This window comes from Amphiura filiformis, chromosome 20 (assembly GCF_039555335.1).
Source record: "Amphiura filiformis chromosome 20, Afil_fr2py, whole genome shotgun sequence".
NCBI lineage: Eukaryota > Metazoa > Echinodermata > Ophiuroidea > Amphilepidida > Amphiuridae > Amphiura > Amphiura filiformis.
This window is the reverse complement of record NC_092647.1, coordinates 39,718,375-39,737,566: the sequence shown is the minus strand read 5'-3', so window position 1 is coordinate 39,737,566 and position 19,192 is coordinate 39,718,375. Positions and strand designations below refer to the sequence as shown.

The following is a 19,192-nucleotide window of genomic DNA, read 5'->3' as shown; positions in this document are numbered from 1 at the left end:
GTGGAACGTGACGTAGGCCTATCATACTTGTGTGCCAAAATAAATGCTCTAAATTAATATTTGTTCTTAAATTAGTACGTACATTGTATAAACGTCGAGTTGTTTAATAAAAATTAACGTGTTTCTATCAAATGAAGAATTTACAAATTGAAACTTGCTATATATACAGGGGCGTAAATCCATTTTTGAAAGTGGGGGGGACACAATGAAAATTATTAGTCATTGACACTTCTGCGCGACAGCGCTGCACGCCGCGCCCCCGCGACATAGGGGGGTGTCTGAGGGGGATGTGCCCCCCTCAGAAGTAAGATACTTTTGCAAACTGAAGACCTAATTGAAGCCATTTGGTGGACCATTTTGGCACTATTATTGTGTAAAATTTTAGCTTGAAACAGCTGAAAAACTGTGAAATGACAGCCTAACTTGTGGGCAAGTCTTCACTAAAACAGAAGCGAAAGCGACCACTTGTTTATGTATACGCAGGGGGTGTCTGAGGGGGGATGTTCCCCCTGAGATGAGAAGTAAGAAACTTTTGCAAAATGAAGACCTAATTGAAGCCATTTGGTGGACCATTTTGGCGCTATTATTGTGTAAAATGACGGCCTAACTTGTGGACAAGTCTTCACTAAAACAGAAGCAAGAGCGACCACTTGTTTATGTATACGCAGGGGGCTGCGTCTAGTTCCCAGACGTTGGAGAATTTTGCAAAATAAAGGTCCAATTGAAGTCATTTGGTGCATAATTTTTACACTGTTATCATAAAAAAAAAAAAAAAAAAAGGGACCGAACTCAATTTGCAAAATTTTACTTCAGATTTGAGATTAGGAATTATTACTAAAGCATGCATGTTGAAATCAGCATTGAGTCCGTTTTAAAACTGACTTTGGTGATAAAATGTGATGGGCCCTGCATATCGACGGGCCCGCAGTACAGGCTTTTGGGCCGTGGTCCCGCCTTCAAGCAATTTGCCCAAAATAATCACAGGCCTATAATATATTATACTTACGATCAACCCGGCTGTGCGGATTTTTAGGTATGGGCAGTGATGGGCCTACTCAATTACGTGCAATTTAACATTTTTTCTTCTCTTTTTCTCCCTTTTCTCTTCTCTTTTTCTCCCTTTCTCTTTTCTTTATCTCCTTTTCTCCCTTTCTCTTCTCTCCCTTCCCTTTTTTTTTTTTTGGGGTGGGGACCAAAATGTGGGGGGACATTTGATATTATGTCCCCCCCCCTTTGAACAGTGAGGGGGACGTGTCCCCCTGTCCCCACCCGATTTACGCCCTTGTATATATATATACTAGTAGCCTATTTAAATGCAAAAAATATACAAGTAACATGGTTTTAAACCAAAGTGGGATACATAATGATTTATGATAAATATATATTTTCTTTTCCTTTTTGAAAGACATATAAAACCTTTAATTTGCACTTGAAACAATCAGCACAGTTTTTTCTGTAAGCAGTAATCAGCGTGACGCATCATTTTAAGTACGTTGCGTGAGTAGAGTGGGGAATTCCCTGCCTTACTTTCCTGTGTAGCAAGGCTATGTCAATTATACATTCACAGTGCCATTCAGCTTTAGCATTCAAAGGTCGAAGTCTCATTCAATGCAGTACTGTACATTTGTAATAACCGGTTATATTTTAACCATGACAAATTAAAGAGACAAAATTTGTTTTTGAGTTTATGGATCAGTAATTTCTGCTTTGGTTTAAGGGATCTAAAATGAGCGTTTATTGCGTTTCGACAGTATTTTTTGTGGGACATGAGAGCACCTCAGACCTATCTAATTGCATTCTGAATACGAAGCATGTCTTTCTGATATCAAATAATTTTCATTTTTGAAAATCACAATATAATACAAATTTTATGACAAATTATAAAAATTTGATATTTTTCAATTTTTGATATATAACAGTCCTCGAAGTAAATGATATAAATATAATGACATATTCTTAAAGTGTATGTAGCAGGGAGGAAAAAGCCGACGGTCAATTAAAAATTTGACCTTTCATATTGAAGATATAGATTTTTTTCCCAAAACACCTAATTTTTTTTGGTGTTTTGGGAAAAAAAAATCCATATCTTCAATACGAATGGTCAAAATTTTCAATTGATCGTCGGCTTTTCATCCCACCTACATACACTTTAGGTATAAATCATCAGATTTATAAAGTTTACTTCAAGTACTGTTAAATATCAAAAATATCAATTTTTAATGATTTGCCATAAAATGTGTATCAAATTGCGAATTTCAAAAATCAAAATTATTTGATATCAGAATGACATTCTTCGTATTCAGAATGCAATTCGATATGTCTGATGTGCTCTAATGTCCCACAATAAATACTGTCCAAACGTTCATACCCCAGCCCTTAATGGTGTGTATTAACAAGCTTAAAGACCCATTCAGTGATCCCAGCGCAAGTGTATTAAAAATCTTTTTTTATATAAATTGCTTAAAAGTGAAGGATAAGTCATTCAAATTGTCATTTGGAAAACAGCAGTACTGACGAAGTTGAAGCCCCATTCAAATACATGTAGCTAATTTAGATACTGTCAGTATCTAAATTACAGATTCGTGTAAAATGTCTTATTGCCTTCAATACACGACTTTTCGGCTGAACCACTCGCAGGCTATGTTAGCACATCTATGACAATGACAAAGGTACCAAAATTTAAATTTCGTTGATTTTTTTTTTGATGAGCAAATAACTGAATGGGCCTTTAAAGTCAAAATAAAATTTCGGGGGCACAGACGACAAAAATTGCAGTTGCATTAGGCCCTTCGCACTTGATTATTAGTTTCCTGTTTAAGATTTTGAAAAAGGAACGAGGTGACTTTTAATTATTAATTATCTTTTATTTTCTTTATTTGGTTTGAACTATTACAACTATCGACTCGTTTTGACAAGGGCGGGCATTTAATTATTTCACAACAATATTTGATTTTATAAATAAGTGAAGGTGGAGTTGTACTCTTTGTTCATTCATCATTATTGTTGATATTATTAAAGTCAGAAAATGTCAAGTAGAAGTAGTTGAAAGTTATTTTAAAGGAGAAAATTGGAAATTAAAATAAAATAACTAATTATTTTGAGATTTTCAATTTTGGACGCGGGCGGTAAACAGGAAACTAATAATCAAGTGCGAAGGGCCTTACATGCATAGATATATCGGTTTTGTTTTAGAGAGACTGTACATGTCTTCGGACTTCCAAGAAAGGCTTTATTGCGACGATGTATTTTATTTTATTTTATGTATTTTACACTTTTTCACCCATGATCTGGATGAAAAGACTTCATTGTGGTATTGGTATTTTACAATATTATGGCCCATGATGGGGGTGAATTTTGGTTAAAAAGGGGCTCCTTGCTCCTTTTCTTTTCATTTGCCCTCCAGATTTTCTCTTTCATTTTTTGTCAGAGGGGCAATTCTTTTCTTTCATTTTTTGTCAGGGAGCAGTGGCGTAGAATGGATCATCACATTGGGGTGGGGGGGGTGGCACCGACCATGATGGGGGGGGTACCGGATCTGATTGGTGGGGCACAAGCCGTTTTTCGGCATATTTCTTATGGGATTAAAACACATTTCAGATCGACTGGGGGGCCCGTGCCCCCGTGCACCTATGACGCTACGACATTTGATACCGTGACCAACGCTACGGCACACTACAGGGAAACCCCGGGTGTAATTTATGCAGCTTTTATGTGTTTTGGTTGCAAACCAAAAAGATGCAACGCCTTGATTGGTTAATAGTTTGAAGGCAGCAACTGTAGGAGATGATATCTTGGCAATAAATCTGGTTCCATTATCAGATTCATAAAAAAATATATGAGATGATTTTATGGCAGAAGTCGTGTTTAATATTCCTGTTATGTAAATATTCTTCAAACCATTTAAAAAGGATTCATCGAAATCCATTTACAATGTGGCAATTTGCAGCCCTACGTGTAACCACACACCTTATTTTTCTATTAAGTTACATATTGGTAAAGTAGAGAGTGTCTGTTACTCCATTAAAATCGTCAACAATTTAATTGTAATTTCAATTGTTTAAAAACAATAACAGAAACGTATAGCAGAAGCAGTTTCACCTTCTTGGTCTTCTACATGATAGGTATTGACAATTAACAAACGCTAAATGTTAAATTCCAGTCAAATTTTAATCTTTACCACAAATTACCAAAACTGATGAAATAATATACGTAATAACTGTCAGGAAAGGTTTCTGTCCATTTTATGACGAAATAATAAGGTAAAATAATTTTATAAAAACCCAACAACAACAAATACAACAACAAAAACAAAAAACAAACAAACAAAAACTTTGCAAAATCACGTCGAATTGTCGAGATTTATTAGGCATATGTCATTCTCCGGATTCTCCATAAATATTTCTTTTGAGTTATCAACATACCAAGGCAAAGTTATAGGAAAATCACCGCCAGGGAAATTTATGAAATCCTGGGTTTAAAAAAAGTGCGTGAGCTGAAATGCAACATCAACTATACAAGCCTATTTACATAAGTTCCTGTGACCTTACACAACTGACCATGCTCAAATATATGTGATCAATATCTATAGGGGGGCCTCGTCGAAAATTCACAGCAAACATGACAGACTCCACCCATTTTTGCGCAATTAAAAAAATCTTCGATCCCTTAAAACTTGTAATTTCGCGAATTTCGCGAATGTTGCAATATTTGTACTAGTGTGACAATTCATAAGAATTGTCGACGTAAATCATAACCCAATGTCGCCATCATCCTGAGCATTCTTTGTAAGAAGGTTTAGTCGCATGTCATTACTCCGTCTGTTTTGCCTGACAAAAAACAAAGAAACAAAGAAACAATCAAAAAACCGTGTGAACACTAAACAGCAATTGGAAAATATTAAGAGTGTGTGACCCTATTGACATGACAACTTCACTCTCTGTACCCCATAAATGCGGATCAGGTGAAAGCTTATATTTTTTATAACTCCAGTCAATAGGCCTGAAATATGTTTCGCTTAGATGGTATGAAAAAAAAATGTACGACTATAGTTTACTAAATCAGAAAACACCATGTGTTACATTTGAACCACCCACCTTTAATAAGAAATGTGGTATATACTAAATTTAACTTATTTATTTATTTATTTATTTAATTTCTAGTAAAAATTGTATTTTGCAAAAGCTCTCAAGATAACAAGATTAACGTTAACACATACCGAATGTATATAACGATGAGAACAATAAGGCATAGAGCCACAAAAACTCCTAGTACTAACGCTGCGATTGCAATGCGAAAACCTCTGTCTTCGTTTCCTCTTTGGGCGGTAAATTGTTGACTGCTTCCTGAACTGCCTTGCGATTTATCTAAACAAAAAATTATACAATTTAGAAAACAGTGTTAGGCAAACATGTTACCTATTGATTGTATCAAATTTTACTTGGTCGTCAAGGTAATTTCTTAAGCTACATAAGCTTTGTTCAAATTAGGTGGTCTAAAATTTTACGTGCGAACATTAGAAAAAGTGGCCCAACTCGAGCGAATAAGTAAAGTCGGCCATAGCGTTTGAACCTGAAGTAGGAAAGAAACCAAGTTTTTCTGTTAGCAAAGGTATTACTGATTCTACTGTAGATCACTTTACCTTGTGACTACTTTTATTTTTTCTGACTAACAAAAATGCAATTGTTATCATGAAAGTAAAATTTACGCGATGCAAGCTTGACTGCACGAATATGTCAAAAGTGGCCCACTCGTTTGCTGGATGATTTAGTTAATTGAGTATAGCGTTTGAGCCCGAACTAGTAAAGAAACTAAGTAAAGTTTTTCTGTTTCACTGCATCCATTTTTTTAACAAGCGAAATTGCAAGTGTATAATTTTTATTGTTATAGTCTGTATTGTATAAACAATTAAAAACGGCTCTTCGTACTTAATGTTCACATTAAGGTTTGACACTATTTTAAACTGTTGCGATTTGGTAGCTCACAACATCTTGCAAATGGTAGTCAGCTTTGGCAAAAATCGCATTGCTCATTTCATAGTGAGTGTGTAGAAGAATTCAAATATCACAGATATACTTTTGTAGGACCTGTGGTTATGTTGTGGTTATGTTGTAGGAGGGCTGAACCACCTGCAACACTTACATAAACGTACTGAACTCATTAAAAACGATAAATCAAGCAAGGTTTGAAAGTATATGGTTGGTAGAATCAGAGAATGAACTTTTGCAAAACATCAAAGTGGTTTTTTTTTCAATAATATATTGATTTACATAATGAAAATCGATATTTTTTGGCTGCTTCCACCAACAATACCTTGTCTACCCTTAAGCCTAAAATTAATAAACACATAAAATGCCACTCCATCCACCACATCGCTGTTTGTACCTGAAAATACCCAACCATCCACCTTTGTTTCATAACCATGAAGGTATAGGACATTTTTTGTTTTTGATATAGCCCCCGAATGAAATTTATTTAATTATGTTTGTACTCACTCAGGTAGCATTGTGTGTGAATTTTACATCCGGACTAGAGGCTATTCTTTTTTTATGGGCATTTTAGTGTCTAAAATGGCCCCAAATGAGGGTTTTTTAATATTGCCGTCCATTTCTAATCGTCACCCCCATAGGCTTTACATGTAAAATAAAAAGGCTTGTAAAAATTTAATAGCCTCTAGTTCGGATGTAAAATTCACACAAAATGCTTTTTGAGTGATTACAAAGATAATTAAATACTTTTCATTCGGGGGCTATGTGGATTTTTTTTTTATGTATTCCTTGTACAATGACATTTCACAATAAAATGTCCATTGGAAACAAAGATGCATCCGTGGACCCCAGGGACTGAAGGTATCAGCTCACCGGACATATATCAGACTTTGTACATACCAATGAAGGACAGGTCCCCACTAGAAAATTTGTTTATATGGACTTGGAGGGTAAAGAAGGAATAAACAAACAAAACAGCCCTATTAAAAATGAGTGTGTTTAGAGCAATATTTCAATCTCACCAGTTTTCACAACTACTGAAAATTTGCAGGTGGCTACATTATACGAATCATCCGCAAACATGTATATGACCTGAGTAGAACCATCAGGAAAGGTTTGGCCTGGTGTATGGGTGAAATCAACGAGCATAACACGTCCATAATTGTCCGATGCTGATGGTTTCGTCCATTGAACAGGTAGTGGCGACTGTCCAAACTCATGGAGTACGTGAATATCAGATGGACATTTTTCAATTACTGGCGGGACAGTATCCTCTGCAATAAATTATTATGATGGACACGTCATTGGTCATTTGTACGTTTACATCTCTAACTGTCCCTTTTAAATATAGGGAGAAAAGAAGTTATGTCTGAAAAATAATATTAATCACTGGCATGTTTTAGATGCAATCGAAAAATTATAACCTGCATATAGCCCAATTACTAGTTGATTTTTTGTTGTTGCTATTTTAGCTCCACCTGCAACAAGGCTATAACACTCCGCGCGAGTACAATAGTCCGTTTTCATTGCACGCTACCATGACAACGGACGCTAACAACGGACGCTAACAAACTCGTCAGTATGACGTTTCTCGTGCAGTTGCAACTACCAAAAATGTTTGGGGTCTATGACTCTGAGCACAGAATTGTAATCAACTTTCTTGTATTATGTTTGAAGTTTTATAATCATAGATGTAAATTTCAAAAGACTTCTCCCAGTTTCCAAACTTTTATGAACGTTGTGCGAATGAAACTAAATACAGAATATTGGTTACTCACCAATTATGTTAATTGAAAATCGGCAGGTAGCACTATTATTGGATGAGTCTGTAAATGTGTATTCAACATCAGTTGTTGTTATTAGAAACATTCCCGGCGGATGTGATCTAGATTGGTGTGTAACTCCTGACACGTCGACTGCCATTGGTTCATTCCAGGTCACGTGTCGGCCCCCAACAGACTCAAAACTCTCAGGACATCGTGTTATATTAGGCTGTGTGGTGTCCACTGTTTAACGAATAACATAAAGCTTGAAAATTGCAATAGTATACACGAAAATAGTGTTTCATATTATTTAGAATATGATGCTCATGGAAAAAGTAATATGGTTGGTAAATACCGACAAGCAGTGGCGGGTCCCCGGGGCAGGTCCAGGGGGCATGGCTCCCCAAAATGACCACTAGATTCACATTTGAAGTAAAAATGCGGCGATTGAAGCCAGCAATTTTTCATGAGCGGACCCTCTTCAAAACACCTGGATACGCCACTACCAACCTGTTTCCACAGTGATTGAGAAAGAACAGGTAACCTCGTTATTTGATGCATCCATGAATGTGTATAATACTGATGTCACACCGATAGGAAACCCCGTTCCTGGTTCATGAGATCTCATTGTTTGGATTGGTCCCGAGAGTTCGGTTGTCTGAGGTTCATTCCATGTTACTACCACTCCAGTTGTACCGAATTCAGTTACAGTTTCGATATCTTCAGGACATACTGTACCACCTTGAAAAAAAAGGAGAAGAAAAGTTAATTGATTAAAGTGTGATTTGCATAAAATAGATTCCTATTTAAATGTTACTGATGTTAGTTTTCACTGATAGCTACTGATCACATTGTCCCTTTTTAAATGTCGAGCAAAACAAATGAGGTAAAACAAAGTAAATTACTATTAAATGAAATGAAATGTAATTGTAAATAGCATCAGTTTTCAAATGTTTAACTTTAATTTTGATAACTAACCTCGTTTGCACGTGTAAGGGTAACTCACTGAACAATTGTTATCGTTCCACGATTGACCATTGACCACTGCATATGACGACATATCCACACAATCTTCACCAAAGCCACTGTCGTTAGGCTCACCAGATTTCCAATTAGAATAGTCGAGCTAATCGATAAAATAATAATTGTAGTTTGGGAACAAACCAAAAGATCGATAACGTTCTGCATGTTTACGCTTAAGGGTAGACGAGGTATTGTTGGTCAAAGAAACCAAAATATTATTGTATAAGTAATACATTGATATTTTACAGAAGTTCAGTCTACAAATCATATACTTTGAAAACTTGCTTAATTTATTGTTGTTAATGAGTTAAATGCGTTTTACAAAGGTGTTGTTGTATCAGCCTTTTTACAGCATAACGCAAGAACCACAGGACGTACAGAAGTATATCTGTGATATTTGAATTGTTCTACACACTCGCTATGGAATGAAGCTGTGAACATGGTGTGAACTACCAAATTGCAACAGTTTATAATAATTGCTAACCTTAACTAGTTTTGTTTTATACCCGAAACTATCCCTCCCCGTCTGTAACGAACCAAGAACTAACAGAAGTGGGTCAAAATTCACCATAGAGGTGATGATGTAACATGATTAACTACATAGCATTAGAAGAATACAATTTTTGAATAATTATATCGAACTACACTACAACATTCACGCGATACCTATGCATTAAACCATAGATGTCAAAGAACAGGGATAAAAAACTGAATCGTAATTCTATAGAATACTCATATCATGCTGATCACTCGCACCTGCAATATTAGTATAATATATTTTTAAGGTTTTCAATTAGGCGAGTACGGTAGCATGAGCTACCGGTGTTTGCACTCAAATATTGAGACAAATAAAGCGTATACACAAGAGTAATGGGATGGTTCTAAGAGGGTTATTCAAAAAGTTATACCACAACCTTCGTATATCTGCTTCTGTTTCCTAATTAAAGTGACCCACAAGAGGTGTATGCCAATTCTCTTGCTTGTATCACCTGAATCTGCAATATAGCTACTGACATGGAATTGAATATATGAATACAAAAGCCACCCAAGTCCATACTTTGGCCAAATTGAATTATGCATGGGAAAGTGTTGCTATACATAGGCCTGTCATAATGTTTGAAACAACAACTCAAATTCATCCTCTGTGTCTATTGAGCATGTGAAAAATAGCATGTATGAAAGAATCAACCCAAGTCCATGATTTGAGTCTTGTAACACATTGATTGAAATCCAGTATGTATAAAAGTCCACTTGTAACATCTTCATTGCTGGAGAGTGACTTTTGAAAAAAAATGGGTTTAATCAAGGAAAGTGTGTGGTTTATATTACATGGCAGAATGCTTATCAACATTATACATAAATGTGTGCTCTATTTTGTATTATCTTACTAGTGATAATATCATTCCAACATTATTGTCTTCAAAAAACCACCCAAGTCCAGAATTTAAAATTAACCCCACGAAGTCCCTGAAATGCTAATTGTCATACTTAATACAGTTTAACCCACACATTTGCACGTACAACTCACCATATTGACCAGGTAAATCTAACTGAAGGAATTAAAATGATACACAGTTTTTTTTTCTCAAAATCACTTCCCATGGACTTGTGTGGGTTTTGGATTCATGTATTCATTATTCATTCATGCCATGTTGAGAACTTGAGTTGAGATTGAGGTTACGTCGACTGGGTTGTGTGTTTTTGAATGTTATATACTAAATAATAAAAACTTTTTCTACTTACAGGGGTCCCATCTGTCCACTCAAACGAGCCTTCACGGGATGTGTCATGTAATCCTGTCCACACAATTCTTTTCCCTCTTGTTTCCATTAGCTCTTCGTGAGTAAACAACATAATAAAATAACAAAAATATAACTAGAGCTACTGTGGCTCATGAGCCACGAATATCAGGCGGTGGCTTCTGATTTACCTCATTTGACCTTTGACCTCGGGTGAACATGAGTTGACTGCTCACACTGTCTCAAATCAAGAATAATTTTCAATCAGGCATATTTTAACATTTTACATTTGCTGACCTGTGACCTCTGATGACCTTTACCGTTTCATATTCATTTTCGCAAGTTACAGCCTGATTGGAGCAACATTAAATTTGAATTGACCTTTGACCTCGGATGACCTTTGGGTTTTCAATCCCCCAAGCACAGCAGCTAAAGGGAGTCTCCCATTATGCTTTGCGGTACCATAATAGAACTAAACGTGTCATAGAAAATGTACACACAATCTTTCACTTCAACTTTCAATTATTCGCTTAAATCAGGGGAGCTTAGACTTTTGTTTGAAAAATATGACCCCTGTAGTATTGTGAAACTATCCATAGCTCTCAATATCTAGGCGGCTCTTGTTTATATTTTGTATACATTTGCTGTGGAGCATGCATATATACTGCAATGCATGATGTGGTACTCCTTTCAGCTGCTGTGCTCCCCAAGTGTCAGGGATCATTTTCTGCAAGTTACAGTCGTCCAATCAGAGCAACTTTGATCTGACCTTAGACCTCAGATAACCTTTACGGTTTCATACTCTCCAAGTGTCAGGATCATTTTCTGCAAGTTACAGCCTGATCAGAGCAACTTTAAATTTGACCTGACCTTTGACCTTAGATGACCTTTGCGGTTTCATACTCCTGAAGTGTCAGGGATCATTCCCCCAGTTGCAGCTCAATTGTAGCAACTTTAATTTTGACCTAACCTTTGACTTCAGATGACCTTTGCAGTTTTATATTTCTGATGTGTCAGGGATTGTTTTCCTTGAGTTACAGGCTGATCGAAGCAACGTTAAATTTGACCTGACCTTTGACCTCAGATGACCTTTGCGGTTTTATACTATTGGAAGTGTCAGAGATTGTTTCCCTGAGTTACAGCATGAACATATGAACTTAAAATCTGACCTAACCTTTGACCTTGGATGACTTTTGCAGTTTCATACTCTCTAAGTGTCAAGGATCATTTTCACTGAGTAACAGCCCAATTAGAGCAACTTTAAATTTGACCTGACCTTTGACCTCAGATGACCTTTGTGGGTTTATACTCCCCAAGTGTCAGGGATCATTTCCCCCTGAGTTACAGCCCGATCAGAGCAACTTAAAATTTGACCTGAGCTTTGACCTCGGATGACCTTTAGGATTTCATACTCCCCAAGTGTCAGGGATCATTTCCCTAAGTTAAAGCCCGATCGGAGCAACTTTAAATTTGACCTGACCTTTGACCTCACATGACCTTTGCATTTGACCTGACCTTTGACCTCACATGACCTTTGCAGCTTCATACTCCCCAAGTGCCGGGGATTGTTTTCCCCGAGTTACAGTCCCATCAGAGCAACTTTGAATTTGACCTGACCTTTGACTTCTCACATTACCTTTGCGGTTTCATACTCCCAAGTGTCAGGGATCATTTTCCCCAAGTTACAGTCCAATCGGAGCAACTTCAAATTTGATCTGACATTTGATCTCGGATGACCTGTTGAAGGTTTGTTTTTCCATAGTTACAGCCCCATCGGAGCAGCTTTAACATTTGACCTTTGACCTTGGATGAAGGATTATTTGCATTAAGTTCAGCCCAATCGGACATGTTAAATCATTTCAAAAATTTGCCTCCCCGACGCACAAGTATTCACCATTATTGCACCATCCGTAGAAACTATATAACATTTACCATATTGTCTTAGGTCCATATGCACAAAACAAGTTAGACCAGGTTCAACTTTAGACCTGGTATAACTATGGAGATTAGTCTAACGGAGAAGGAACTTCTTGGTATTTACATACCTTAGTCTATAGTATTGTAGATCATGTTAAGGGCAAATACATGTAGCTTAATAATAGATGACTGCAGTTCAATTATTAGACTTTGCAGGGAGTAAAGGAGGAACAGAATAGAGTAAAAGGATCCCTCCCTAATTCTAAAGATGGCATACCAGCCGAAGTTCTCAAGAGATGCGACCTAGATGATATCATTCTAGAATTCCGTAACCGTGTATTGAGCGAGGAAGAAATGCCAGGACAGTGGTGTATCCTAAACATAGTACCTATACCCAAGTCTGGAGATTTCAGCCAAGCTGGAAACTACATGGGTATCAGCTTAAGGTTTATAGTGGCAAAGACCTTCAATAGGATGATCCTCAATAGGATCAGACCAGAACTCGATGAACACCTGAGAAACAATCAAAATGGATTCCGAGTTTAGTAGGACCACGGTCGGCCATATTCTTGCCTTACGGAGGTTCATCGTAGGGATCAAAGCTAACAACCTTCCAGCAATAATTACCTTTATTGACTTTCGAAAGGCTTTTGATACCATCCACAGAGGCAAAATGCTGAAAATCCTGCAAGCTTATGGGGTTCCTGAGCAGCTTGTTAAAGCCATTGGCCGGGTTTATGCAAAGACAAAAGCAAAAGTGATTTCACCTGATGGAGAAACAGACCTCTTCGAATTACTGGCCGGTGTACTGCAGGACGACACTCTTACTCCATTTATTTGTAGTGGTACTAGATTATGCCCTGAGGACAGCAAGTGGGTAAAGAAGAGGGACTTGGAAAGAAGAAAAAAAGTAGGCGTATTGATCCAGAGGTTGTCACTAACTTTGATTTCGCCGATGATATAGCATTACTGTCAGAGGAAACAGATCAAGTTAACAAGCTACTCAGCTAGGTGGAAACATCAGTAGGAAAAGTCGGACTGAGGATGAATGCTGGCAAAACCAAGTTCATGGCATTTTAACCATAACAAATCGTCGGTCGCAACACATAATGGCGTACGTGAAGGTCAAAATACGTCTCCGAGCAAAACGTTTTTGAAGGATATGCTACCAGTAACGGAGTCGATACTCTTCCACTGTTATCTCTCAGTGGCGCGATTCCATTTGAAATTAAAGTTAAAGGTTCAAACTAATAAACTGTATCTTTAATAATTAACAAGGAATAACTAATATAGGATATTAGCTAGCTCTAAACCTATACGCCACTATGTGAAACAGAAAATTTGGAAAATGGCTATACGCCACTATGTGTTGCGACCGACGAAATGTATCACAATTAAGACAAACAGTGGAACACAGATTGAGGAGGTCCCAGACGTACCTACGGGCGTGGATGAAAAGCTCAGAAAAGGAAGTAAAAATACGAAAAGCAGCAGCCTGGAGAGCTTGTAATGGGATGGCCAAGATCTGGAAGTCATCACTCTCAGCAAAATTCAAACAGCGCCTATTTACAGCAACAGTGGAATCGGTACTGCTCTATGGGTGTGAGGCATGATGGACAGTCACTTCCAAACTGGCAAATGAGCTGGATGGCTGCTATACCAGACTGTTGAGGATAATGCGCGATGTCCACTGGAAACAACATATGGCAAACAAGAGCTGTATGGTGACCTTCCAAAGTTATCAGACAAGATGAGAGAAAGAAGGATTCGGTTTGCTGGTCACCGCTATAGAAGCAAGACAGAACCTGTATCTTAACTGGTGCACTAGGTTCAGAAGCATGGAAAAGGGAAACAAGGAAGGCTTGAAACTTGAAACAACTGACATGGCAACAGCAATGCAAGACAGGAAGATATGGAGGTGATGCTGCTCCAACATCTAGAGTTGCCGGTCCAAATATCGCACAGCACTTCAAAACAGCAACACTGCTGATGAAGTCAACCGATGGTTGATGAAACGTCCAGAAAAAACGTAAGTTTTGTACTGGTCTTGTTCAGATGAAATTCTCAATGTCAAAGATATGGAGGGATATCACAGTTCGAGGACACTGCTCGACATAGGCAGGTAGGCAGGCACTTATTCTTTCGTATGCCTACACATTAGGGGTCTATCCTTCACTCGCTTTCCTTCTCCCTCTCTCCCCTTTTCTTCTTCTTCCACTACCATTCTTTTTCTTTTTGTCTTTCTCCCATCCCCTCCCCTCCAATCTCGATAGCCCATTTTCATCCATCGATCCTCCTTCACCCCCTCACTTACCCCTGGCTTTTAAAATGGATATTCGTGATATTAAGAAAACCCATTTGACTTCTGAATAGGCATATAACCATGAAAACATCATATACTGCGAAATAGTTAATTAATAGAAAGTGACACAGATAGTCACGGACCTACATTATATACCTGACAGCCACTCTGTGTTGTTACGGGTAATCGATCAGCAACTCTATTCAATTTATTTAAATGAGGCGCTTAAACTAAGGTGTGCTTTTGTGTGCCGGCGAAGACTCAATCACACCCGTGGGCTGTATGAGTACAAAAGTGGGCGCTTTCAGATGCCTTTCTTTTGACCACTTATTGACAGTACCCTAGCTGCCTGGTAAAGCGTTAATACGCTGTCAGGTCAGTTACCGATGGCGGAACCCTTTTATCCTGACCTCTCGATGAATAGCTTGTCGGCAAATCAAATCGGCACAAAGGAACAATGCGTTACGTAATCTATTGTGTCTCCATCGATAATAAGACCAGGCATGATGTCTCTATTACAAATAGAGCATCGACCGCACGACGTCATAAATATTGATTGACAACATTGTCCAACATGTGAAGGCCCAAATCGGACAAAATAGATGATTAAAAGCTTCAGTCCGTTGATTGTTTGTGTCTACTTAACGTGTTGCCGATAGAGGGCGATATAGCGCTACTTTGGAAAACCTGTAAACTTGAAACGCCCAAGTTTAAAAACTCGCGCAAAATATCGTTCAAGTTGAAAAAAGCCAATATCCATTTCAAGCAGCTTTATCAATACAATGAATAAGTCCAAAGATTATCTTAAATATAGTAATTTCTTGCTTTAAAATTGACCCGTGCTCAAATATTTATTATTTAATATCTATAATTTAAAACTGTATTAAAATAACTTAATACGTCGTATGAGTATTTAACTATACTTACGATAAATAAAGTCATTTTCTGCCTCGCTATGTATACTCGTCAATTCGGCACCCATAGATTGACATGCTCTTTGTGCTGCATGGAATGATAGCCCAGTACGACTACTCCCCGTAGATATGAAGTAACAATACCCATCATTTACAACCCAGTTAGGTTCACAGCTACCACAAACTAAACATAAGTTTAAAGCAAACGGTTAACAATTAGCGACCTTGAAAAGGTATTTGTCGCAGAGCCGCACATTTTCCATTTTGTACTTTTTATAAATTTAGGAGGTTCTACGAATGGTCACCAAAATTATCTGCCATCTGTACCAATTTATGCTAATGTTGTAATCCACCCCGAATTAACAATAGTATTAAAATGTCCAACTTCGTTTAAATTATTAAAATTCATACATTGAAAAACTCATCTCAAATTGGGGCAAACATCCAACCAAATTTGGGCGTGCCTCGTAATAGGAAGTATCACTAAAAAACAGTCCTACAATTAATTTATTGCAAATTGGAAATAGTTTTGCTCCGCGACCACGGTCTAATCCTATGTCCTTAATGAAAACATTAAAGGTCCATTAAAAGATCCTCATCCTCTCCTCACTTTACTCCATCAAGATGACAGATGCACATTTTGTTATCAGAAATATGTTTCTTTTCTAGGCGCACACGGGTTGATGTACATAGACCGCTAAGTCGAAGCCAACCAATTTGCATGTACTTTATGAACGATAATTGTACAAGGATTACTTGGCGACTTCAAAATTTAAAGAAAAAAATCGCCTTCGGCTTAAAAATCCGGTAAAACTTGAAAATTCAGCTCAAAATCCAAGATGGCGGCCGTAAAGTAAAAATTGTCAGAAGAAGAAAACTAAATCGAAGCCAAGCTATTAACGTGTCTCACATGATAGGTAATTGCATACAGATTAATTGGGGACTTTAAAAAATGAAGAAAAAATTCGTCTTGGTTTCAAAATGCACAAAATGGCAAAAATCGAAAATGGCGGATATACGAATAAATGATCAGGGCAAACACCTGTCGGCGGTGAAGAAAAACCATAATTGAAGACCATGTATTCACTAAAGTTGCGTATAGTTTCATAACTTTAGTGTATATGTTGAGGGGCCAAGTGGACTTACGGTCTTCTTGCGCTCAGGTCTTCAATTATTCTGTGCCACTACATACCACTACAATTGCTTGGTTCTAGAAACCTAATCGCTAAAGCAATTCAACTCACAACTTGGAATAAGAATGTTTGGCAGATAGGGCTCAACGTGAGGTAGAAAACACCACAGACTACTGCAGACCATGTATTAACAGTCGAAGTCCCCGTGCATTTTATGCTGTGAGTTCTCGCATATTCATGAGGGCCGATTGTTCGATCGTGCCATGTCTAACAATCACGCCAGCGTTGCGTGCCTTCGCGGGACGCGACAGAGAGCGTTGCATGCCTTCGCGATTACGCGATAGACCGTAAATATACGCGGTGCGTAGCAGTTTTGCCTGACGCATTTCATGGAACAATCGGCTCTCATTATCGGGTGATGCCGAGACTTTGACTGCTTGTACGTGGTCTGTTATCTTTTTCGTCCATGGAGAACACAATATGTTACAAACGGACCAATTACCTTGAATTTGTAAGACGCTCAAAAAGAAACAGACGTAAATAATTCGTGCCATTAAGTCCGATTTAGAACTTGATGCATCCATAATGACGAGTGAGTTATGCTGACGTTGTCCTTTAAAAAAATCTATAGTAGAAGAACTTGAAAGTGTTCTGCGTTTCTGCAACGATTCTTCGTCCGATTCGTTGATTGTCTCCTAGATTGAGACTTCCGCCACAATTTGTAGGCTTATGTACGATAGGATTATAACACAGATCCTGGAGAGAAATAATCTTAACCACTTCACATTAATGTTAGTGGGGTTATGAAATAGTATACAAGATATATTAATTATTGGTTCCAGCTTTCCAGTTACGGAAGAGCTCGGAAGTAAAGGTTGCCCGGGTAAACGGCTGTATTGCTGGATTCGCTTCCTGGCATGGTGTATCCTGGCAGAAGTGTACCCAGAGCATGGTGAAGTTGGTTCGATATTTAGAGATTCATGGAGATTATTATCTGTTCCATAATTTTTGGACATTCACGGGCCATTTTGTTTCATTTCTTTTCATTATTTGGCCGAATTTCGACCTAAAATAGGTTTCTGTATGTGTTCGAGAGTATCTTCACACCAACATGGACATTCAAAAATGTTGGCCAAAAAATCACAATTTTTGATCTGCCTTATTTGGTCGAATTTCGATCTAAAATCCAGTTTTCTGTATCAATCTCTTGTCCTCGTGGTGTATTTTTTTTAATGTCCAAAAATGATGTCAAAATACTTTAGGACACTTGAACGATGCAGAAAAAAAAACTATTCAACGTAATAATGATGTCATAAAATTTTTAGTGAAAAAAAAATTAAAATTCATTTTTTTTTCTAGAGCAGTGACGTCATGGTTATTTGTGCTCAAATGTCGTCAGGCTTCATTGAATTATTAGGACGTCATTGCTCTTGACAATTTCGGCGCGGGAATTTTGAATATCGCGTGTTGAGAGATGGCTGTTTTTATTCGTTTTTATGGTTAATATGACTTTGTTTTAAATAAAACCATGTGATTCGTGCTTGATAATTATTTTTCTAACATATAAGACATAATGTTGTGATTGCCGGACACTTCCTTTAACTTGTTTTAAAAATTCATATTTTAATTAAATTTCACACTTTATACTTTAAGGAAATCCAGTCAGAACATTCAAAATATTGTCACATGTGGTAGAAAAACAAACCTTCTTGAATTTTACCTGTATTTAGACCGGGATAGGCTTACATAAACACAGTCAAAAAAAAGTATAACTATCCTCTTTTGGAGGACGAAACCGACGAATCAAAGTCTGTGAATTAAATTTCCAAACTACTAGCACTTGAACATTCATACACCCGCTATTGTCCAATCCAGTCAACCTGTTATTACAATGTATATAGCGGCGCTATATGTACTATTATGCCAAATCCAGGCGGTACAGGACACGCGTCAGGTGACAATCAAAGTCTGTGAATTAAATTTCCAAACTACTAGCACTTGAACATTCATACGACCGCTATTGTCCAATCCAGTCAACCTGTTACTATAATTTACATAGCGGCGCTATATGTACTATATGTCAAAATCCAGGCGGTACAGGACACGCGTCAGGTGACATGTGAGGCGTTGAAAGCCCGTTCAAAGTAGATAAGACGGTAAGCAAAATTACAAATTGAAAAACAGCATACTTACAGTGGAGTTCGTTATCGAGCTCCAACGGTTTTGGAATAATTTTAACAACACTAACACATGGTGATATCTCCCCGGATATCTCACCCGACCCCTGTCAAAATCTGGCCATTACGCCACTACCTCATTGGTCAAATACCAATCGTTTTCCGGTCAGTGATAGAGTAATAAATTCAACTTTAAAGTAGAGAGAAAGTATCATTATAAATAATAATAATAGCTTATTC

At 37.6% G+C, this 19,192-nt stretch overlaps 1 protein-coding gene across 1 annotated transcript; it reads right to left on the bottom strand.

Moving 5' to 3' along the window:
* Positions 1-4,716: 4,716 nt before the first annotated feature.
* On the bottom strand, positions 4,717-17,625 carry LOC140142903 (uncharacterized). The gene is made up of 9 exons (XM_072164925.1): positions 17,278-17,625; positions 15,656-15,826; positions 10,514-10,605; positions 8,726-8,873; positions 8,258-8,488; positions 7,763-7,990; positions 7,007-7,258; positions 5,216-5,363; positions 4,717-4,826 (listed from the first exon to the last, which is right to left on the bottom strand). The coding sequence occupies exons 1-9, from the start codon at positions 17,357-17,359 to the stop codon at positions 4,748-4,750; spliced, it is 1,431 nt and encodes a 476-aa protein (XP_072021026.1). The 5' UTR covers positions 17,360-17,625; the 3' UTR covers positions 4,717-4,747.
* Positions 17,626-19,192: the final 1,567 nt, after the last annotated feature.